Source organism: Anabas testudineus, chromosome 4 (genome assembly GCF_900324465.2).
Source record: "Anabas testudineus chromosome 4, fAnaTes1.2, whole genome shotgun sequence".
NCBI lineage: Eukaryota > Metazoa > Chordata > Actinopteri > Anabantiformes > Anabantidae > Anabas > Anabas testudineus.
Genome location: NC_046613.1, coordinates 8,380,013 through 8,404,879, shown reverse-complemented (window position 1 = coordinate 8,404,879; position 24,867 = coordinate 8,380,013). Strand labels below are relative to the sequence as shown.

Here is a 24,867-nt window from a genome sequence, read left to right as displayed (position 1 = left end):
GGCAGGGATTTGTAGTCTACAGTCAAGCTGCGAACCTCGTCAAGTTGTGCTTTGGTACAGCTACAGCGATCCTTTGAGCTGGAACCAGCACGGCAGCAGTGCTGACATGCTGACGTTTGCTCGTGTGCTCGCTTGCTTCCATTTCCCTATTAGCACTTAACGAAGTCTTGCAGTGTTTGGAAATACTGGTTCGAGAAGTGAAGGGCTCACTAGAGTAATCCCAATTCATCCCGAGGTGAACATGTCTCTACCCAACAGTTGTCATGACATTTCACTTTATACCACAAATGTAAACATCCAATGCTAAGAATCACTAAAGTTATTATGATTCATCCTCTGGGTTCTTTACTTTTAGAAAATCTGATGATAATCTCTCCAGTAGCTAAAGTCAAAACAAAAAAACAAAGAAACAACGTGTATGTAGACTTTATGGAAATGCAAAGCAGAAAAATATAAAATTATTATAATAATTTAAAAATAAAACATTGAAATTGTTTCAGTTCTACTGTGGTCAGCAGGGTTCACATCAGCAGCAGAACGGGCACTTCATGATTTCAGCAGATGACCTCTCTCCGACACTTGACTCACACTTTTCATAGATCTGGTTTAACTGTTAAAGCTGTGACAAACTGCACTGTTAGCGCCAAAGTGACGAATGCAGAAGCTGCTCGTGTATGAACTCGTATCAGCATTTATTTCATATGATCCCACTAAGACGCCTGCAATACGACTTTAAGTCAAATTCATGTATTCGCACGATTTCAAGCTATAATGCATCAAACGTTAGTCTACAAAATGACAGAAGAGTGATTTCAGATGAGAGCAGCACAAACATTACATTGAATTATAGTTGTTTCAGCCTTTAGCTGTCAAAAGAAAGGCTCTTTTCAGGAGGAAGAAAGCTTTGGGATTGAGCGTTGGATTTGGCCTTAATTGAAACCGTATGTGTGGCATGTGGAATTCTGGGACTTTGGCTCGATCCCAAGAATCCACAGAATGTAAAGTTTTTTTCCCTCTCTCTCTCTCTCTCTCTGTGTCTCTCTGTCTCTGTCTCTCTCTCCCTCTCTCTCCTTTTTTTTCCTATGTGCAGGGGTGTCTTACATCAGCCCAGTGAGCCCTGGTGAAGGCGACTGACCGAGCGAGAGGGAGAGAAGGACTCGAGTTGTAACCTCCAACCGTCTTGAGTCTCACTGGAATAATCTAAAATCATCGCTGAACAAATGGTCTGAAAGGATAAAACATCTCCGCAGTAAGTTGAGCTTTTCTTCCATTACTTTCCTCCTTCATTCTTTGTCCTAACTTTTTTTTCTTTTTTGTCTTTGTTTGGACTGAAACGTTTCAAAGTGTGCTCGGGTTTCTTAAAGCTTTTCTTGAGCACCATAAGGTTTCCTTGTCGAATGTCACTGCAAAGGTCCTGTTTGCATGTTTGAAATCTTTGTGCCTTTTTTTGAGAAGCGGCTGCAGAGCAGAGCGATGCAGATCCAGAAACCTCTCTGCTGCTCTGCTGCTGCACATCCAGCTGTTTCAAACAGAAGCTGTCACACACTGTTTTACTTTGCTGTGTTTGGATTAAAGCGGGATTAAATGTAATTTTTCACTTCAGATAACAATAGGGGCAATAAATTCAATATAAAAGGTGGAAAAAGAAGTTTGTCTGGAAATGATAATTACACATTGTACTTTAATTTGGAATATCCCTAACAGTCAGCATCCTCATAGGTTCAAATAACAGTCTAGTTGAATGTTTGAATGTCTCAGAGGAATGATTTTGGGGGAGTTAAACAAGACTGGTTTATGGCTCCTTAGATTTTCTCAAAGTTTACCGTGGTCAGCTGATGAAATGGTGAATAAAGGATTCCCATCCCTCAAGCACATGTCCTGCTTTAGTGTCACTGAGGTGATGTGTATGTTCCTCTGTGTTAGGTAGGTGTCACATAGGTGGTATGTCAGTATCCTCCTGTGGTATGTGGGTGATGGACGTACGCACAGAGACCTCTGTTCTACCTCTCAGAAGATACCTGGTAGCTCGAGCTGACACAGAAGACTTGTCAATGCCAGTAGATGTTGTTGATCAGTGAAATAATTGTTACTGAGGGGTCAAGGAGAGGTCAAGAGAGGTCAGTAGCTCATACTGACCTCTTCATCACTTATATAATTTGTCAATAAATCTACTAGTCAACTGACAAACAATGAGAAACTTCAGGTTAGATATACAGTATGTGGTTTAGCATGGAAACACTTCATGTCTCTTACCATACATACATTTTCTAAACTCTTAATACCAAACATTGTAGTTTAAGATGCAGGTTCAATGTGCATATATGGGTGAAGAACCAGGTTCATTTATTTCTGCGTATATGTGAGTGCGTATATGTGCGTATATTGTTAAAGCAGAATAGAGCAAAGGTTCGTGACACGTTATGATCTGAGTGAAGAGTTTGACTCGTTTTTTTTTCTCACTCTCCTTTGTCCACCAAAGTCGAGCCACTCTGTCTGTGCAGCGCCAATTTCTCTGGAAAAAAATGCAATGGAACTACAAGCAGACAAAACAAGTTGTGGAAAACAAAAAGTGACATTACAAAATCTGACCACAAATGAAGTCCAGGAACGCACGGACCACCAAAGACTGACGATTGACGACAGCGCAACAATATCAGGGCGTGGATTTTTCCTTTAATTGCTCTTTGTTGTGTGATCTCTGGACTCAAGGCGAAAATAGGAAACTATCTTCTCAGGGTAACTCAGTTCTTCGTCAAAGCAGAGTGGAGAAGCTATTGCTGATGACAGGGGGCTTCATGAAATGCCTGTGGTTAGTGTCAGAGGGGAGTGGATAATGGACTCACATGCAGTATTTTTTATTTGTTCAGACAGTTGGAAAATAGAAAGGGAGAGAACATTTATCTGGCTGTAATTTGATATTTGATGCACAAGCACATATAACTAGGCTAAAGAAACACACAAAAGGAATAAACAGAGCGGGAGAAGGAGAGTGGAAAAGGAGCCACATTAGGAGCCTGTTATCTTTGCAACTTTCAAACATGTCATTTCAATTAAGAGCCCTTCCCTCTAGAGTTTGGAGGCTGACTGACATCCTCACGTACAGTCTAATCACACACCGCAGCAGAGGCTGTAATTTCAGCCCCACATTCAAAACACTGCCCTGGTGGAGCCCCGTGCTTACTTAGCCGAGCTGTAACTTGACACAGACGTTGTTTGATTGGAAGCGTTTTCAAATCAATGCTTCTGGCAAAAGAAAACCAGCTGTGTGCTTTTGCCTTTGAGGGGCGTGAGGCTACAATATTGGAGGGCCACTTTCAGAATCCAAGGGGATCTAGATCTAGTCCCAGAAATGTGTAAGATGTATATTTTCCATTGCGGCGTGCCTCTTTGATCCACACTACAGAGAAGGCTGCTCGAGTCAGGCAGATGGTCGGTGGTAAGAAACTGGTCATGACAACCTAAATAATTGTAGAGGAGAAAAAAGAAAGATGCACAAAAACGCACAGTGGCTGAAGTCGGTGGCGACATCCTCTCTGTTTGCACATGTGGCAACATCCTCTCTTCATCGTCTGTCCACTGTTTACATGTGGCAGCCTCGTTCTGTTTGTCAGATGCTCATTATCTGTCTCTCCACCTCGCCGTCTCTCAGTTCCCGGTCCGTCTTAATTGCAGGCTGTCAGAGGAGATCTGAGGTAATATTTCAATATCAAAAGAAGCTTGTGACGCGCTGCAGGCTGCCACCGTGCCCAAATGACAGCCTGGGTAATGAAAAGTTGTCACTGCTGATGTAAGTTACAGTTTGGACAGCACTTTTTATTGAACTGTCATTATCTGAATGGTTCTGGATAAAACAATACGACAGAAGTACATACATTCAACAATTGTTCAGACAAACGTGGTTTTTATCCCACTACATTAATATTTGTCAGCTGTACTAGTTCCCGTACAGATCAAGGTCTTACATTAAAAAACAATCATCCGTTTATTAAATTAAATACTGTTATTAAATTAAACTGTTAAAGATTAAACCAACCTTTTTAGCTGGGCCCTGTTGTCTTCTTGCAAATGTGTGTTTTTAGCAGGTTAGTTTTAGTTTAAGCACATTTATTTTGTACTTACATGTGGGAATTTGAAGGCAAAATGGAGGATTTTACGTTTTTATGTCCTACGTTTACTTAATTATTACATCTGAATACTTCACCACTTTTTATTACTATGTTAGCATCAGTGCTGCCTCGCTGTTTTATTCGTTATTTTCCTACAGAACAAGTAAATGGTGAATTTGGGATGATAAAATGCATATGTGCTTGTATTTGTCAAGTTATCGTATGCCTCGTTTAAGAAGTCAGATGTACTTTTCTGCTTGTCATTTAAGGAAGGACTTTCTTGCCGTACTTAGATACACAAATGCTCTTGATTTAAGCAGCCTGCTGAGGATGGACCTCTGCTTCAATGGAGAAATGGAAAATAGAGCGTCCTGGCGCAGGCTGCTGTTTTTCCAATCTGACAGTGTTGCTGTAAAGTTCGTGTATATTCTGACTATTTGATCAAAATGGTTTTTCAGTCCTCTCCTTACGTAACAAACACAGTTCTTGTCTTTGCAGTATATTCAGTGAACAGTCTTTGTTTGATAGATATGTAAGATAAAGTGTTCTGAGGAGACAGTCGGTGAGTGTTTACAGGTGAGGAGTTTTCAGGTGAGATTTTCTGACTCCCTTCCGCTTCTGAAGATCCCATAGTAGCACTTGAGAGCACTTTACACAGTTCATTTCCTCAGGCGGCTAGAGGTCCATAAGGGCACCAACAATAAGGTGGTACAGCAGGACAGCTCCTGCTCAGGCCTGAATTAAAGCAGTTACAGGCTTCAAACCTTGGCTGTATGGGGGCAAAATCATATTAACATTCATAAATAAACAGTCCAGACCAGCTCCTGCAGCAGCACTGAAGCTACTTTGACCTCTGAACTCCTTGGAAAAAAGAGAAATTCCTCTGCAGCAGGACATCAACACAAAATCATTAACATGCGTCTTAATATCAGCTAAGAGTTCTGCTTTTGGTTTCCTACTACTGTAAAAGTATTGGTGGTGAGTATTATTCTTATCCTCTCTATTAGTAGAGCTATGATAAGAGCTCAAGAATCCAGCATCCCCATTTCTCTTGTATATGATTATACGTGCACACGTGGAGTGAGATATCCTATGATTAGGGCTGTAGCCTGTAACACTTCCCACATTCCCCAGGTTTCACATCTTACCCAGACAATAGAGGATTGTTTTCTCTTCCACTCAAGAAAATGTGTGTGTGTGTTTGCCGTGTGTTTGCATGGCTCCACCTGGGACTGAATGGGATATATAAAAATAAAAAATCTGAAATATGGCCGCCTTAAGAGGGAAACAAGAGGATATAATAGAAAGCATATGTGGATGGTTATGGTGCACAGCATATGGTCTTAGCAATCAGGCCTGGCACCACCAGTGCATATAAACACACATGCCCTTATATATGCCGTACATACAATTTGTAGCTCTACGGCCTATATGATTTCTGACTTGAGGTAGTCTTGTTTTTAGCAGCTCATATACCCAATATGTTTGATGTGTACAGCCCTTAACAGGGACTATAAAATTTTCTCAGTAATTTGTCCGTTTTTTTTCATATTAGTTGAAGATGAGGAACATGCAGTGGGGAAAGGGATGAGGGATATGGGAAATAGAGAGGACTGATATGCAACAAAGTCTCCCAGCTGGAACTGGACCGAGGCGCTGTGGTTATAAGGTATGGGTCTTTACCACCAGGCCACTGGATGCCCCGTTACTGCTCCAGAAATAGCACATTTTTCTCTGTGGTCCCTGTTATGAAATGCAAGCAATCACGCGACATACCTTTACAGCAGCCCACACATTAGTTTGCCAAATGTAGGGAATTGTCCAGTAATTAAAATTGTCAGGTTGGGTTAACTTTAAAATTGTAACCTTGTGAAATACAGTAGCCCGTGTTGTGATCTATTCTTATGGTGAATTTAGGGGTCTTGGTGAAGCTCTGACATTTCCTTCAGAGTGTGATATCTATGTGTCAAATGCCTGAACAATCGAGGCTTTTAGTGCTTAGAGCAGAGCTAGAAAAGATGTGTAAGGTCCCCGGGGACACTCGTGGCATTGACCCCTAAACTGGGAGAGTGGCTCCAGCAGGTTCCAGGAACAACATCTGAGATCTGTGTCCAGAAGAGTCCTAGGAACAGCTAAGAGACTGCACAGAAGCCTCAAGCTCCCAGGCCTCTGGTAGAGGACTGAGCTCATTTCTTCACTATGAAATATACTTTACCTAAAGACCTATGCAGAGGTAGTGTAGCAGACTTGGGATAGGGAGGGTGAGTGGATTGATTCAGAGTCTCATGCTATCTTAAATCATATTTTGTAGAATTAAGTGCATGAGTCCTGGGTAAATGAAAAAGCAAGAGTCCAGAATTAAACATTATGTTCAATAAAACATTAACTCTTAAATGACACGGTCATGTTGATATTCAAATTATGTGTAAGTGTAATAATTACATTGCACATTTTCATTTACATTAAGTTATAGTTTAGTAGAAATTATGATTTTATTTGTTTAAGATATGCTATTATGATACAGGAGATGTAATTTTACAAGCTTCAGACCTTGATTGCAGCTGAACTCCACTGTTTGCTTTCTGTTCACCAGGGACCCACGTAAAACCCCAAGTGTTGACGGTGCTGTGTGTGTTTGTGTATTCATGTGAGAAAGACAGAGGCCTAGGGTACAGGACGCGGTGGTACACCAATGTTACTCTGTGTGCTGGACTCGCCCCTGCAGAGAAAATCAGATTTTTTACACAAACAAGAGGACCTGGGAAAACAAAATAGAGCCACCATCCTGTTTGCAGAGCGCGAGTTCTGCAGGAGGACAGGGCAAGTGGCTCCTACTGAAAGCATGAGTGTGTTTCAAGTTTCTGCGGTTGTAAGACGAGCAACTATAGAGGTGAATGTTGCTGTGTAAAGTCTCGAAATTTGTTAAAGTGGCTAGAATAGTTTGTAAAGATCTTTTCTATGAATTGTACAAATGTGGGAGCATTTAATTTATCCCTCTGACTGAAGAATTTATGCGCAGTGTGTGTGATTCTTGGTTGAGCTCTGTGGGCTCGTGGGCTTCTGAGGGGAGCATGTGTCCTTCACCACTTCCTGAACTTGCAGAGAGGGAGCTGATATTTATGGGGCACATACTTTTTTCCCCATAAACAGAAATTCAATAGTCATTTTATTCAGCAACGTTCTGCTCCAAGTTGAGACAATAAACTCTTGCTGCCCGTCAGCATTTGGTGTTTATAATAATCCTCAATTCGAGTGAGAGATATTGTTAGATGTTTCTGTAACACTGTACACTCACACTGATACTAGTTAAAGTAATTAGCATTTACACGTGGGAGCATTAAGCACATATATATGATCAGCTGTAAGCTGTAAATAGCTATTGTGCTGTATTAAATATTAAAAAACATTTTTATTTTGCCTCCCTCTTTTGTATATTTTTCTAGAATTGCGTACATACATGTGTAACTCATTTAAAAGTTAAAGCTTGAATGGAATATAAAACAAACACATTTTAATTGTTTAGTTGTCTAAGCACAAATCCAATCACAGGAGCCTCAGTCTTCTTCCAGGTCTCTGCTGGTCAACATCTTCTGGGCACAGTAGATGTGTGTGTGTGCACCTGAACCTGAGAATCCAAATGGTACAAAATGTATTATTAAAGCTGTTTGGCTACAGCATGAACTGGAATACATACTATCCCAGAGATGACACAAAGATGCACTAAAACACTTCAGGGTTGATGTGTTTGCAAAGTTAAATAATAATAATAGTATTTATTATGGGTTTGGGTGCATATAAAACTCATGAAGATACCAGCTTTTTTGGAGTTCTTGCCTTTGCTAACTTATAATCTGGAGGTAAAACACCTCTGTGCCCTCTTATCTTCTCACTTTCATTTATATTTGATGAAATGTGTCAGCTGTGTTACTGCCTCTTGTTTTCATTGGTCTATAAACCTTCGGCTCAGGTTTATTTTTTATTACTATTCTAAAAGCTTTCAGAAGGGTCAGTAAACCTGAATTTGGTTTGTTTTAATAAAGGTGACTCTAGGGTGAGCTGGGTTGTGTTGGTTGATTGCTTCTACAGCCATGTAGATGCTCACATAGGGGTGATAAGCAGGTTTCAGTTTAGCATGACAGTGTGTGGATCCTCTATTCTTCTGTGAACACTCTGTAGTGACGTTTGTGGACAGCAATTAATATGCAACTTGATGCCTGTGTGTTGTTTTATAAAGGGGCACATCCCTCTTCGCTCCATTTTCTCCATCTGTTTGCAATGTACCTGTCTGCAACAGACTGTTTGTTAGTTGTCAGTATGAATTCATCACCCAGTTACCACTTGTTGCTCTGGCTGCTGGTGTCTGCTAAAGACGGAAAGATTCAAATGAGCAATAAAAACAGCAACAGTGGGTACTGCTTATTCACTGGTCCATAGTTTATGCTCATTTATACTGAATAATAAATGTCCAGACAATCCTATTGTCTACCTCTGTGTGCTCTGGACGTGGATATGCCTTTCCTGCTGTGTTCCTATAAGACGAGAGGTTTCCAACCCAGTGAACTTGCACCTGACTGATCTGATGTTGAACAAGCTGCTACTAACATAACAGACATGAATCTACAATGGACCAGCAATCAAAGAGAAGCAACACATAGCCTTTACATGAGAGTTCTCCAGCAAATGGTAAACATATTTTTCGACTTTCCCTTTATTAAAAGCCATCAAGTGTTTGTGTTTCATTAGCTATGAAAAGCCAAGAGGAGTTAAGGTGAAAGAGTCTCAGCAGGTAGTGGCTGTAACCTGAAGCTGCAGGAAATAAAGTAAGAAACGCAATGAGATTATGTGTGAAGGTGCAATGAAAGAGGCAAGTCAGGTGGTAAAATTCATCAACACTGTTCCCATGAGGTTAGTTTATAGATATGGATTAGATTTTTTATTCAAGGCATGCAACTTTAGGCAGTACTGTTATAAAAAAAACAGTAGCTGCTCTTTACCAAAGATCATTTTTGAAATAATATATATTTCCAAATTCACATTCAATCATTTTGTAAAGGCAATAAAGACATTCCTCTTTAAAATCAGTAATTATAAATAAAACTTACTGGTCAAGAGTAAAGCATCTTAGCTTAGCTGGATTTGGTTTCCATAATCAGAGGGCTGCATATGTAGACATGCACTGCATTAATGTTAGAGGTTAATTTGTGCAAAAGGTTAATTGGAACATTAGCAGACAAATTTACTGCTGGTGGAGATCCTCTGCTAAACAAAAGCAACAATAAATATTCATGAGGATGTTGAATGTGAACAGAATGTGAATGAAGTCCTGCACTGTCGCAAAGTCTAGTCCCATTGACCAGACTGTAGAACGGCACGCTGCTGATTCTTATGTTATTTCAGTGTGGAAATGTCAGGGCAATGTTGTTTTTGGCCAGTGATGAAGAGCAGGAACACACACACACACACACACACACACACATGCACACACTCTAAGTCCATATTCCCACAGTACTCTGGTCTTGTGTCATGTGTCTGTGGGTTTAGATGGCTCTGCTTTGGTGATGTCTTGTAGGAGTTGGAGCACAAAGCCTCTTATCTACACCACAGTAAAGACAGAAAATCGTTTGAGAATGGTTAAAATCCTAAGAAAGCAATAAAAAGCTCAACTAAGGCGACAAAACCTCTCTGTCTAATTCAGTTGCATAAGACGCCATTAACATGGTGCGAACAATTAAGACCAACCTCAGTTATATAACTTGGAGTACTGCGCGGCAGTGAAAGTGCCACAGCTGCTTCCTCCAACTAACTCCAATGCCAACGTGAAAGTTAGTGCTTCAACTGTTCCAGCGTGTCACTGAACCCGTCCCTGTCTCAACACGATAAGCAAACGTTTATGTGAAGCTGTCATTGACTTGTTTTCCCTTTTTTTGTACACGTAGATTTGGGTAGTCATGTCATAAATGAAATGTGGACAGAAACTAGTTGAAACTAGTTGTTTTTCTCTGCTGTTGGACAGAGTGGTCAGTTGGAGGCGGCTTGTTGGCGCTGTGTCTGTCCAGCTGAAGTCATGTCTGTGACTCAACGTCTCACTCTCCTTCATTTAATCATTCCTCATTTGTTCCTACAAACCATGGCTTGTATGCATGGCTCCTAATTAGTGTGTATTTAAAAAAAACATTAAAATCTGTATTTTGAACTGCACACGGATGATTATTCTGTTCTGAATAGTTGATATTGGAATATCACCTCAATTTTCCTTCATTTCTATCATAGACAATAAAGCACTAAATCAATGGAAATTCCAATTATTGTGTCTTTTATTGAGTGAAATAAAAACATGCATCTAGTTAAACTCCTATTTTTTCCCCACATACATCCAAACAAACATTTGGTTCCCATGGGTACAGAGGAGTAACTACAAAATAAAACGTGTTCATGTTGCAGCTTACATACTGAGTCACTTCAACAGTTTTATCCTTGTGGCCTAACTGTATACATATTAAACTATGTAACCGACGGTTGTGTAACCTGCCTGTCCCACCATGTCTTTCAGTTTAGAAGCCCGTCACTGTGCATGTGTTTGGGATGAAGCACCTGTGGGACATTGACTTCCTCCTGCTCGTCCTCCTCTACCTGTTAGGAGCGGTCACATCTCAGGTCAACCCAGGTAGGTGCCACCATAAGAGGGCAAACTGCATCTTCCACTTTTTAGGATTTGGGTTTCTCTGTTCCAGTCTTCTGCAGTGAGATCCTATTCAAGAGGGAATATTATAAAATGACTTTTGTGAGTTTTGGGTTGTGTTTTTATATTTAATGCAGCAGTCCAGCAGTCCAGACTGCAACTGATTCAGATTTTGGATGAGTACTGCTTTGTGGGAACCTTGTGGTCCCCTCTTTCTGGTTTGGCCTATTTGATCCCAGCATGCACGCCTTTCCCCAGCTCTCCCTCCACTGTACGGGTGGTTTTTGTGATGTCAATGAAAAGAGACCAATAAAGTTTTACAAGGAAATAGAGTAGCAACATTTGGTGGGCAGAGACAAAGTCAAATACAAACCAAAGAGAAGTTTTTGGTTAATGTTGAAATCGTAGAAATAAAGCAGATATTTGCCAGTAAAAACTCAGAGCTGGGTCCTGGTTATGATTTTAGTCTTAAAGCTGCTGTCATCAGGCTGAGTTTTCTTTACTGTTGAAGGAATAATGAATCACATGTAGTCAGATCAAAACTGTTTATTATTGATGCTTTTCATTCAACACAGAGTTCACAGGTCACACTGACCTCACTCTGCCAAGTTGTTCTTAAAAATAAAATAAAATAAAATAAAAAACACATGGAAAAAATGCCCCATCACTTCCACATCCTCCCACATTACACCACCCCACTTCCACTTTCAAAATAACACTTTTGGCAATATATGCTACAGTATTTGGATCCATTTTTATTCTGAAACGTATGACAAATAAAGACAGACATGAGGTCATGATGACAGACATCTCTAAAGCTGTCAGAAGGGAGTTTCCTGCTCTAGCACTGGAATGAAGAGAAACTACAAACATCATGTTTCAAACCAGGCAAACTAACTTATGTTTAAGCTAATCACAAATTGACTTATCCTGCTTGTCATACATTTGCCCTTTGTGCAGCAGAGTTTAAAGAAAGCGAAGGCAGTGACAGTGTTTATAGAGGGAGTTTTCTAGTACAATAGTGTGTGCACGCTGTGGTCACTTTTATGCATATGTCTTTGATACATATCTGTAGTCACATTTCTGACCTATTTTACCAGATGTGAATGTAACAAAAGATGCTTCGTACGTTTTCTACCCAGTCTTAAAGCTTGTTCCATTTAAGTATTCACCACCAACAATTTAAAGCATTTATGAGAGATTTTCTCAAATCCACTTAATGAAGTATTTGAGTGTTGGACCCCAGTGAGACTTCTTTCTCTTGTTGCTCTTCTTTCTTTGTTTTTGCGCGTGTGTGTGCGCACTGCTTGCATGTATATACCCGCGTGCACACGCATGGTGTGGACCCAGCTATCCCACTGGAGTCTGTGGCTAATGCATACCAGACATTCTGACAGCAGGAAAGTCCATTGAAATGGGCTCTGTCTTCCTCTCCTAGCACTTGTGAGTGTGCGTGTGTGCGTGTGTCTGTGAGTGCGTGTGGTGTGCGTTTCCCAGTTTTCGACCACTCATAAGTCACGGAAAGGACTGTTTGTGCATCTGATCATGGTCAAAGTTGAACAAGTTCATCATTCAAGACAAGGTTCTTTATCTTAAATCTGACCCCGGGGAGCGCTCCACTCACAAACCACCAGCGATTATTTACAAAAATCACCTCCAGGGTGAGTAAAAGCTCCAATCTCAACCTGCTCTAATATATGGAAGCAGAACTTATCCACCTATAATTCTGTCCAATGCTTTAGTTCAGCTGCATTGAGGAGACGGTCATTTTTCCGCAGTCTGGAAATATTCATGGCTGAATTTAGTAGAGCTGAGATGTTGAGTGATGCCAATTTTCCCCTGTTTAAAATTCCCAAGCAATGGAGTTATACCATCCCTGTCTTTCCCATTTTACTCGTGAGTGGGCGAACTTTATTTCACTGTGGAGGCAGAAGGTGTGGAAACAGTATTGTTGCTGTGAATGTTTAGAGGAAATCCTGAATGAATGAGACGAGTGCAGTAAACGTTTCTCTTTGTAAGTGCTCCTATATGCCTTTACAACAATTATATGATCTTTCTTTCACATATGAATAGTAAAAGTAAAATGCAGTGTTGCTAAATTGCAATGCTGCTCAGTTCAAGCTGTGTTGCTACAGAATTATTCTTGTATGACCTGCAGGTTATGGTGACTAATGTTAGCTAAAGGTTGTGCAGTTTAATACAACAGTCCAGCAATAAATCCTCCACCATGACGGGTATAAAGACCATACCGCTGATTCAAACAATAACAGAATATTGTCATCACATGACAGAGGGTTTATTGCAGAACCTTTGGGTGAGACTGTATTAGTTTGACCTCTGAATACTTAAAAAACTGCAGACTAAGTCTATAATGGAACTGGCGTTTCAGTCAGTTTGCTGATGTTGTGCAGATCAGAACAGCAGAACAGCAGAACTGGGTGAAAGTGGCTCATGAAGCCTGTACCTCTCACATTTGGCCTCAATTATGAGGACATTTTGGTTTTGTCAGGACATTTTAGGTGGTTTCTTGCAAGTTCAAGCATTTTGATGTTGAGGTTAAAATTAGTTAAGTAAGGTTAGGAGAAAGGGTTAGAGTTTGTAGTTGTGATGAGCAGGGTCAGGGTCAGGGGCGAAGGCAAACATCAAGTGGCCTCACAAATATAGTGCGACATGACAGTGTGTGTGTGTGTGTGTGTGTGTGTGTGTGTGTGTGTGTGTGTGTGTGTGTGTGTGTGTGTGTGTGTGTGTATTTGTAGTCGGGGGTTGGACAGTAAACATTACAGAACAAGCTCGCCTTTCAGTAGTTGGGGTGCGGTAGAAATCAAGAGGTGAGAGAGAAGGTTTGGCCAGTTAGTCCTTCATCTCTCTCTCTCCCTCTCTCTCTCTCTCTCTCTCTCTTCACCACAAAGGACTAGTATTTTTCCACCTTTTTCTGGGGTGATATTTTTAGATACTGTGGCCAAATGTGAAGTCTGATGGTGGTGGTGGTGTGTGTGTGTGTGTGTGCATCTAAATGCCCTCGACTGGCCCCACAGCTCACCCAAGGGGTCACCTCTGAGTGGGTTGGGTAGATAAATAAACACTGCAAAACCCAACATTTAGAAGAGTGGTCATACATCCGGCACGACATGCTAAAACCCCATCTCTCTCTCTCTCTCTCTCTCTCTCTCGTGATTCTCTGTAGGATGTGGTTAAAGACTCTCATAATGACTCCTATTTTCATCAATTATGTCCCAGGCAATTGCTGTGTTTTCCCCAACTGGTGATGTTGCACTGTGGTCTGTATCCCTGCATCAGTCTGACAAAACTGCATAGAAAAAACAACAACATATGTTACCATCTCATGCCATGTGACATACAAAATGACCCCAGCGTCGACTTTCTGACGATATTTCATGCTGGTGTGGAGATAGCAGCAGTAAAAGAGCTGATGCTGTGCTGTGCCGATCCTTTTTCTCCATTTCAGTGTCTTGTTTACACTCTTCACGTCTGTGTGAATGAGGCTCTGCTGGCTCTCAAAAGTGCAGAGAAGCCAAACTCCATAACCTCTAGTTGGATCGGGCTGCAGCAGCTACTGAGGAACACAGGGATCTCAGCTACTTAATGCCAGTTATTATTATTCCAAAGTTTCCATTTTATTTTCAAACACCGACGCTCAGATTTGAATTGATATCATTTATTGGATCTCTCGGCTGTTTCTCTTGAAACAGGTTCCGACAATTTATGGTTTGCTGCGGCACCTATCATTGAAATGGGTTTGTAATTATAATGTGTAGCCAAGGTTACCATTAATATGCTGAGAATATGAGAGGAGTTTGATGGGTTTTTTTGTATGATTTGGTCTGATCCGGTGTACGAAGCGGAATTGGAGCCGAGTGTAGGGGACGGGTGTGAACAGTTCAAGATAAAAGGCGGAAAGAAGTGGGCAGCGTGGAACAAAGGTTAGAGAGGACAAGATGAAAAGAGGGCAGAGGAGGACATCTGGAAGAGTTTCTGTTTGTGCCTCCTTCAAGCTGTCACTGTGTCACTGCCAAGACGAAGCCTGCAGCCTGCAGTGTGTGTTGTTGTTGTGTGGAGTTTTTGTGTGTGTGCACAGACGTGAGTGGCGTATCAGGTCATCACCCTCCAACCATAAGGGGTTTCCACATTTTGACTGTTAGGCAAACATAGATATCAAGAAAAGAGGACCAAGAATCACAAGGGGAGAAACAGAAAGAAAGAAAGCGAGAGAGGGACAGAAAAGGCCTTGAACTTCAAGCTCTGCTGTTGCTGGCATCTTCTCAAAGGTCTTTCTGTGAGACAAGGGGCCAGGCGAACAGGGCAGTCTTCCTTTAACTTCCACCTCCAGCTCCACTGAAAAACCCAATGCTATCACATGCAGGGAAAAAAAAAGTTTTTTCCAAAGGCTCTTTCATCCATAAATGAGGGTAAATGGCGGTCATATCCTGTTAGGTGGAGTTATCAGTGTTAGACCAAAACAACCCAACCCATTAGAAAACTCATGATGGAGACATGCCGTTTGTTTTTTTTTTTAATTCTAAGGAATCCCAAGAAATCAGTAAATTCATTCTGAGTCATGTAATTGTTAATTGATACCATGCTGGCTATGTGAAGCACAGTAACCGCTACCCAGCTGAGTCTCAATAGGATGAAGATTTTCTAAATTGCACTGTTAGCGTTAACCACCTCTTGCCACTGAAGGCGAAAGATAAAAAGAGAGACAGGAGAGACCACACAGGAGGAGAGGACAGAGGGGAGACAGAGGAGGGAAGCGGAGGGCATATTGCTTTTATTGACCGCACAATGGGGGCGAGATGGGCTCGAACCAGCCACTTTTACCACACACACAATAACTAACCCCTGTACATGTGCTTGAGAGGAGCGCTGTTTGGACTGGCAGACACACTGAATGGATCCAGCTTATTATTTCAATAAAGCAACCACCATTTCAGTGCAAGGGAGTGTGTAGTTGCCTGAATGTGTGTTATACACCACCATCCCCAGGCCTTCATCCAGTGCTATCCATCACAGTTTGCAGGTTTTTTGACAGGAGCTAGAAATTAAGCAGTTCTGTCTTATAAATGTCTGAGAGCATCTGGTGAATGTTTAAGTATGGTCTCAAATTTTCAACGCCAACCAGCGCTGTGGTTGGTCTGAGAGAAGTGAGGTTAGCCGCATGTTTCACAGTGTGATCATCCAGGTGAATACCAGAGGTGGACAGACTGCTGGAATATCTTGATTAACACTTAGTTAATAGAGATACAGTATGTGACTTTAAGTAACTTTTTTCTAATAATATGTACAGTATATATATATATGTGTGTGTGTGTGTGTGTGTGTGTGTGTGTATTTATTTATTTATTTTTACAAGAAACAGAGACTTTCATTCATTTTACACCTGAAGTGCTGGCGCAGTTTAGCAGAACACAGTAGAGCAGGGAGAAGAAGAGCTAGGTGGAGCAGAGAGGATTGATTTCAAGTAAATTTGTCAAGTAGAAAAACTATTTATGTCAATATTCAATCATGTTTTCTAAGTAGCATTAATAGTTACTTTGTATGTAACGGCATATTATGCCTTAAATGTAAAAGTCAGTCAGTGAAATCTGTTGCAACATTTTATATAGGCTATTGTCCCCTGATTTAATTTCTCACATAGTATCACTTTATATTCTTTTTGTAGGTTTTTAAAATCTGAAGTTAATAGACTAGTAGAGTCAACAAGTAGAAAGATCTCTGAAGTACTCAAGTATCACATCTGTACCATGTGTAGGTTACATACACTGAGTAAAATGTGCTTAGTTACTTTCCACCACTGCCAACTGGTCCACATCACATCCAGAGATACACACACACACACACACACACACACACACACACACACACACACACACACACACACACACAGTGATGGACATTTTTTCCTGTTTTTTACAGGTTGCTTATGAAGAAATATCATATTTTCCTCAACGTGTCACAAAAGTGTAGCTGGCAGCTTTATTTTTCTGCAATACTGGGTTTTCCAAAACTACATAATCAAAACTGGACTGTAACTGTAGGTTAAAGGAGAATTACTGCTTTTACAATATACTCTTTTCTATTCTTTAACAACAGTGCTTGTAATGAGTCACTTTCCCCTTTGCGTAAATAGTGTTTATGTCAGAACATCTTGACTCAGACTGAATGTAAATCAAATGTTAAATGAGTTGCTTGTGTTGTTGCGTAGGTGTGTGTCGGTATCCGTTGGGCATGTCAGGAGGGCAGATACAGGATGAAGACATCTCTGCCTCCAGCCAGTGGTCTGAAACCACTGCTGCCAGATACGGCAGGTAGGTCCCTCTCTCAAACACAAACTATCACATATGTGCTCCATAGCATGCTTATCCTGATAATGAGTGTGTGGTTTCTCCTGTAAGGTGCCTCTTTATTCACTGTAAACCACAAACAGGGGTATCAGCTCTACTCAGAGCCACATAGGGTAATTAAGGAAGTGTGTGTGCATGTGTGTAGCAAACTTGGGTGGCCTTCAGTAAGTATCACATTAATGATGTAACATACTTTCCCCATCCATCGTGGCTGTGTTTTCACCCAGCTCCTCCTCTCCTTCGCCCAAGATTTATACTAAACGATGAATTTACGATACAGGCTTTCACCAAGGTGTTTTTACAGCAGGCTGTACGAAGCAAAATCCACCACTACACTCACTTTTTACTTTCCTCTCACCTTTTCCTCTCCATCCTGTCCTAATTTTTCTTCTGCCACACTCCTTTCCCTCTCCTGCTGCACTTCTAAAACAAACCATGTCGTCTTTTCTCCTTCTGTCTCTCTCGAGGTTGGACTTTGAAGAGGGAGATGGCGCGTGGTGTCCGGAGATGTCAGTGGAGCCAGACAACGTGAAGGAGTTCCTGCAGATTGACCTCCGCTCACTCCACTTCATCACCCTTGTGGGCACCCAAGGTCGACACGCAGGGGGCATGGGTAACGAGTTTGCTCAGATGTACAAGATTAAGTACAGCCGTGATGGGAGCCGCTGGATCTCGTGGAGAAACAGACAGGGCAAACAGGTAGCTTGGACATGACTATATAATGCATTCTTAATTAATAAGCCTATCATAAAGATGCTATGTCTTTAAATTGATATATTTATGACCATAGTAATTACAGACATGCTGTACATTATACTGTATATTAAACTGATCCATTTTTCATTATCTGCTAATGATTAAAGAAGACCTTGTTATCATGCAGATTACAAGCTACTGTGATCCTCAGTCATTAGTGAGCATCGTCATGAGGTCAAGGTGTGTTTGTGTCTCTGTGCAGGTGATTGAAGGGAACAGGAATGCCTACGACATTGTACTCAAGGACCTCGAACCGCCCATCATTGCTCGCTTTGTCCGCTTCATGCCCGTCACAGACCACTCCATGAATGTATGCATGAGAGTGGAGCTCTATGGCTGTGAATGGCTGGGTAAGACGTGGCTAAGAGTACATAACATAACACATGAGGAAGTGAAGAACAAAGATCATAACTGAGCTGAGGTCCTCACCTTTGAGCCCATAAAGATAAAGATAAAGAGAAAATCAGCTGATCCTATGCCGACCTTTTGTAACTAGCAGATGAGAGGGAGATGTTATTTAAACTATTACCACTAAGTTACTGTAAACAGTTTTGATTCTTGATATCTTTATAGCTCTGTTGGGAAAGTTCCTTGATTGAAGCCCATTTTTAAGAAAATCTATTATGCCAAAACGTTTCTCAGACAGACCCTTTGGACCCTACGGGCAAAACTTCATAGTTCTAAATATACAGATGTATTGTTGAGGCGTCAAGACGGCATTAAGCTGTATGATAAACTGGTAAAGTCTGAAATTTAATTAAATTAAAAGAAGAGGAACAAAGACAAAAAACAAGAAAGCAATAGTAACTTTAAGAGCATCTTGGCTTCACTGGGACAGTTTATTCATCCTCTCATTTAAAATAATCGATTTGACTGGAAATTAAAAAAAAAAAAAACTCACAAGAAGTTAAAAACAACAAAAGAGGCAGTCTACATTAATCTCTCTGCACTTTGACTGTACTTGTTGTAGGTGATAAAACTGGATATCAGTCTGAGATGACTACCACCAGTCCCCTTTTAGTAATAGTACGCTACTCTTAAAGTTGTAATATATCAAATGGACGACTGTGCCATGTTTCCTGAAACCATTCTTCAGCTTTTCTGCGCGACATAAGTTTGAAACAACAAATCCAGAAAAGTCCAAGAGGTTGTACGACCTCGTCTTGTCTTGTTTTACAGATGGTCTTGTGTCGTACAACGCTCCTGTGGGAGAACAGATGACCTTGCCAACCTACCCCGTTTATCTCAACGACTCTGTCTACGATGGAGCTATCATCTACAGGTGTGTGTGTGTTTGCTGTTCCATCTTCACCATCTTCCTTTTACCAACACCACGGGCCCGCTTCATCATTGCTCATCCTTCGTCAGTACTTTTTCCCTTCACCTTGTTGCTTCCTGGTCACCATGGTGATAGCAGAGACACATGGTGGTGAGTGGGCCATGGTGGTTTACTCTTAGGCAATAGCTCATGGGAACGATTGAGTCAACTGGGCTCACAAAATTTCAAAACCGGAATGAACCAATCAGAGTTTCTTTGTTGACAGTTGTGTTTGGATTGTGGCACGGTGAATAATGTCCTCCATGACACAGACCTCCCTTTCTCTGTCAAGAAAACAGTGCAGAGGGAAAAGAAAATGGCCCATAGTTTAAAGTCACAACCAGCAACAGGAAAGAGGAACTGGTTTTATGATGCTGCCATCTAGTGTTGAATGGTTGTTTCATGAAAATATGTATTGCCATGTGATGACAACCTTTCACCTGAGCACATTACTAGGATGTTTCTCTGTATTTTCTTCCTATTTTTATACTTCGTTGTTTTATTTTTCAGCATGACAGAAGGTTTGGGCCAGCTGACTGATGGGGTGTGTGGTTTGGATGATTTTGCACTCAGTCATGTCTACAATGTATGGCCTGGGTATGACTACGTGGGTTGGAACAATGAGAGCTTCCCCAGTGAATATGTCGAAATCATGTTTGAGTTTGACCGCATACGAAACTTTACCACCATGAAGGTGAGACTAATAAGAGAAAATACGAAATTTCTGTTTGTGTCCTGTCTTACATAAGCACTGAAAATCTCCTCGTGCGTCCTCCTATGTCCAGGTCCATTGCAACAACATGTTCTCTTGGCACGTCAAAACCTTTCGCCAGGTGGTGTGTTACTTCCGCTCTGAATCCGATTGGGAGGCCACGCCGCTCACCTTTAGCCCAGTGATGGATGAGAAGAATCCCAGCGCCCGCTTCGTCACCGTCAACCTGGCCAATCACATGGCCAGTGCCATCAAGTGCCAGTTCTACTTTGCTGATGCCTGGATGTTGTTCAGTGAAATCACTTTCCAGTCAGGTACAGAGTGAAGAACTGCATATAGTCTGTAAATTAAATAAGGTGCTCTCTCCTAGTATGACAAGACATGCTTATATATTTAAGTTTGCTCTTTAAGCTTTTATTAAAATAATTCTGAGTTTGATGACTTCAGTTGTTTTCTGATTAGATCTGTACCATCTGCCATTTCAGATACAGCCATGTACAACACAACGCTGACTCCACCCAAGACAGGACTACCACCTCGACTACCACCTAGCACACCAGGTCAGTGAATGCATCCCTCACATCAAAACCAATAGATACATACATGTTTGATGAGAAGATGCGTCATCCATGACAATTTACATCATGGTGTATGACACGCCATATCATACCATCACATTAATGATGATTTTGTTCTTTTCAAGGTCTGTGGTCATGAGCCACCTTGTATATTAGCAGGACACGTGACATTTCAAAATGTCTTCTTTGCGATTCAGACGATTCTGTGAGCAAACATTTGAACTTGCCACAGCAAGAAATGCACAGATTTAACTAATAGCTGTATTTAACCAGCTCTGCACATGGTGGGTGTGTGTCTGCAAGTCACTGAGCCAGAAGGATCAACGCACCAGCACAATGGAAGGCCATAAAGATTAGTATAATGAATTATACTTGCACAAGTCAAAGAAGCGCCTATTCTGCCCTGTGTTTCCCAAAGATCTCTAACTAATTCAGTGTAGTTATTTGAATAAATAAATACTTCAGGACTATATCAGGACTAATCTGGCTTATACAGGGACGGACGTCGTCTTATGTGCACATCCTGTCTGCATCACTAAAATCTGTGTCTGCCTGTTTCCTTGAAGAAAACCCCACCCACAAAGTAGATGACAGCAACACTCGAATTTTGATTGGCTGTTTAGTGGCCATCATCTTCATCCTCGTGGCCATCATTGTCATCATCTTGTGGAGGCAGGTGTGGCAAAAGATGCTGGAGAAGGTGAGCTCATCACTGAAAAAATGCACTGTACAGTATGACACTGACACCAGCCCATGTATGTTGAGGCATTCTCTACATTTCCATTGAGAGCTGGTCAGATATGTTCCCTCACCCCCCAAACCCTTCATTTTAGGCCTCTCGTCGGATGCTGGATGATGAACTAACTGCTAGTTTGTCAACACAGAGCGAGACTTTCGTCTACAACCACAACCAGTCGAATACAACCAGCGAACAGGAGTCAAACTCCACCTACGAGCGCATCTTCCCTCTCGGGCCTGACTACCAGGAGCCATCACGCCTGTTATCCAAACTGCCGGAGTTTGCACAAAGCTCAGAGGAGTCTGGTAGGTGAAAACTCACGTTTGATAATATAAATATTCTTTTAAATTTATATGCACTGCAAACATACTGACATTCATAGTTATGGTGTCAAATTTTGTGTTCCAGCTGCTACCAGCACGTCAGCCTCCAAATCCACCACAACTACTGTTGTCCAAGATGGAGTCCCTCACTATGCAGAGGCAGATATTGTAAACCTGCAAGGTGTGACTGGAAGCAACACCTATGCCATCCCTGCGGTGACGATGGACCTGCTGTCAGGCAAGGACGTTGCAGTGGAGGAGTTTCCACGGAAACTGCTCACGTTCAAAGAGAAGCTGGGAGAAGGCCAGTTTGGAGAGGTGTGAACTGTTTGAATTCAGATTTAGCTGAATGAAGCAAAAGGTGTGCAGTAAATCTAACATTCATCGTCCCCTCTGTTTTCAGGTACATCTGTGCGAAGCAGAGGGAATGCAGGAGTTCATGAATAAAGAGTTTTTATTCGACATCTCTGAGGACCAGCCAGTTTTAGTGGCTGTGAAGATGCTCCGTTCAGATGCCAACAAGAACGCAAGGTATCAGCTGCTGCATGCAGTCTGCAACTGAAAATAACTAAGGATAACTGTGAAAATGAAGAGTGTCAATCTGTTTTTTATCGGTAATTAACTTGCACTTGACCTTGTTTTGGCAGGAATGACTTTCTGAAAGAGATAAAGATCATGTCACGTCTGAAGGATCCTAACATCATTCGCCTGCTCGCTGTGTGCATCTACAGCGACCCGCTCTGTATGATCACAGAGTACATGGAAAATGGAGATCTCAACCAGTTCCTGTCCCGTCACGAACCTGAGGGACAACTCGCACTGCTCAGCAATGCACCTACCGTCAGGTGAGTCAATAGTTGATGCACGTTTGCATGTTTGTTTTTATATTGTCAATTCAAGAAGCTATCTCTTCTTTCTCTCTCTACCAGTTTCAATAATCTGTGCTACATGGCCACTCAGATAGCATCAGGGATGAAGTACCTCTCCTCCCTCAACTTTGTGCATCGAGACTTGGCCACGCGGAACTGCCTGGTGGGAAAAAACTACACAATAAAGATCGCTGATTTTGGCATGAGCAGAAACCTGTACAGTGGTGACTACTACCGCATCCAGGGCAGAGCGGTGCTGCCTATACGCTGGATGTCATGGGAAAGCATCCTGCTGGTAGGGACAGCTCCTTGTATTACTTCTATTACTTGTATTATAAAGAAAATACTCATACCCCTGTGTTTATCCCTGTATTTGCTGAATATCATCTATGTAAGAACATTATTTTACATCTTATAAACTCTCTAATCATCATCATCCCTGCCATCTTGTGTTGTGCAGGGTAAGTTTACCACAGCCAGTGACGTGTGGGCCTTTGGGGTGACCCTGTGGGAGATACTAAACTTTTGCAAGGAGCAACCCTACTCTCAGCTCACTGATGAGCAGGTGATAGAGAACACAGGGGAGTTTTTCAGGGACCAGAAAAGACAGGTGAGTGCCTCTACACCCATTTCTCATACTTATAAACGCCAGTAAATCCCTCGCTTAATTTCCTGATTGCTGTTGTGCAGATCTACCTGCCTCAGCCTGTGCTGTGTCCAGACTCGCTGTACAAGATCATGCTGAGCTGCTGGAGGAGGAACACAAAGGAACGGCCGTCCTTCCAGGAAATACACCGAGCCCTGCTGGAAATACAGCCTTAAACCATAAGGCTATTTTTCAGACAGTGATTCCCAGACAGCTCAGCTCTCATAAAATGGTGTCTGACACGAGTAACAGACGCAGTCCAGATTTAAGCTATCTTGTTTCAGTTGAGAAACAGGGTGGGAGCCACCTATGGGCTCCAAGCTACGATTACAAGGATGGACATTATATGTGTGTCCGTTAAACTAGCACAGTGACGTGGTAGATGTTGATACAGGTACAAGAACCTATTCTGTTTTGTAGAACACCAACCCTGAAACAAGAGCGCGATTAAGGTTTGGTAATGACATGCTGAGGTAGGCAAAATTAAATGTAGCAAGTGAAGTTCAGCACTTTTGCAAATGTGTTTTAATTTCATTTTATAATGAGTTTCCCATGTTACAGTGTTTGAAGCAAACTTATGAAACATTGTTGAAGAGCTTTCTTGTGTTTTCTTTTGGAAGACTGCTTGAATGTAGAAGGGAAAAGTGCAGCAAACTAGTAGCATTACGTTACATTAGGCCTATATTTCAAGTATTTCATCTCAGTTTCTCCACAGATTTGAAATAAGAATATAAACTAAGTCCGTGTTTCTCCTCTTTCTGCAGTTTTCCGTGTGTATGACGTGTGTATGACTGTGTATTTTCAATAGATAAGACTAAATCTCGAATATCATTATTTTGTACTTTGTACTATTTATATGTTCATACGTGTTTATTCTGTTTATGTTTAATTGATATGTTTGTGTATGATTTATATGCTCTTTAAATTTGATTTTATTAATTGCATTTGGATTATCATATTTAATTTCAGTCAGTCACTTATTTACATTTGCATTTAGTTTTTTCCCCTGCTGCAAACTGCAAAATCAGGATCCAGACTCAGTGATCTCAGTGCTACGAGGGGTCAGCAGTATGTTTACAGTCTGTGTCATTGGAAAGATGTTAATGAGCGTGTTGTGGATGTTGTGCAAGTTAAGAAACCACATAGTCTTTTATGTTAGAATAAATGAGAGGACATGTGACTATTAAACCCAAGTAATGTGTTAACTGGAATGATATTGTAATTGTTATGACTGCTGCAGATCATTTTCACACACAGCTCGTGACAGTCCCATTCTTCTTTTGCTTTTTTGATCTATGCTGGATTATTTCTTAACTCCCATATTCTAGCTTGACTGTGTGTATATCATGAGAGCTTGAGCTGCATTCAGCATACCATCTTTCAGTTCAATTTACTCAGAGGTTGAGGACTTTATTCAACTTGGTGCCTTCTGTACTTTGTGATCTGAGCAAAAGAAAATCAGTGACATATGATGTTGGTTTAGGGACAGACATGTGTATTTGTGAAGCACACCCAGTCATGTCATGTCTTATAAATTAATGCAAAAATGTTATTGCAACCCGACAAATATCACCATTTGTTTAGTTTCATTACGTGTCTATACTCAAATGCTTGTTTTACAGAGGGAATGTTTTATATACATTGTAAACTAATCTGTACATTGATTGACAAATTACAAATAAAATTTGAACAGGGAATGGTATCACTTTGAGAGCTCTTGCTTTATACTACTACTAAATACTGAATATTTTACACTGAGTGGGCGGCCCTGGAAACTCA

At 41.3% G+C, this 24,867-nt stretch overlaps 1 protein-coding gene across 2 annotated transcripts; it reads left to right on the top strand.

The window, feature by feature from the left end:
• Positions 1 to 1,102: 1,102 nt before the first annotated feature.
• On the top strand, positions 1,103 to 24,778 carry ddr2a (discoidin domain receptor tyrosine kinase 2a). 2 transcript variants are annotated; one of them, XM_026346438.1, is made up of 17 exons: positions 1,103 to 1,249; positions 10,657 to 10,770; positions 17,009 to 17,111; positions 17,615 to 17,846; positions 18,106 to 18,253; positions 19,083 to 19,185; positions 19,732 to 19,915; positions 20,007 to 20,247; positions 20,419 to 20,493; positions 21,078 to 21,211; positions 21,396 to 21,555; positions 21,659 to 21,891; positions 21,977 to 22,104; positions 22,221 to 22,418; positions 22,503 to 22,737; positions 22,903 to 23,052; positions 23,133 to 24,778. In XM_026346438.1, the coding sequence occupies exons 2-17, from the start codon at positions 10,689 to 10,691 to the stop codon at positions 23,262 to 23,264; spliced, it is 2,538 nt and encodes an 845-aa protein (XP_026202223.1). In that variant the 5' UTR covers positions 1,103 to 1,249; positions 10,657 to 10,688; the 3' UTR covers positions 23,265 to 24,778. The 2 variants fall into 2 exon arrangements, with proteins under 2 accessions (XP_026202223.1, XP_026202221.1); XM_026346436.1 differs by having other exon boundaries at positions 21,345 to 21,555.
• Positions 24,779 to 24,867: the final 89 nt, after the last annotated feature.

What these genes read in the sequence shown, in the direction of transcription:
- ddr2a (XM_026346436.1), top strand. Translation starts at nt 10,689, where the DNA reads ATGAAGCACCTGTGGGACATTGACTTCCTCCTGCTCGTCCTCCTCTAC. An exon ending in GAGAAGGCCAGTTTGGAGAG is followed by an intron (nt 21,892 to 21,976) that starts GTGTGAACTGTT and finishes CTCTGTTTTCAG; the next exon opens with GTACATCTGTGCGAAGCAGA. An exon ending in TCAGGGACCAGAAAAGACAG is followed by an intron (nt 23,053 to 23,132) that starts GTGAGTGCCTCT and finishes GCTGTTGTGCAG; the next exon opens with ATCTACCTGCCTCAGCCTGT.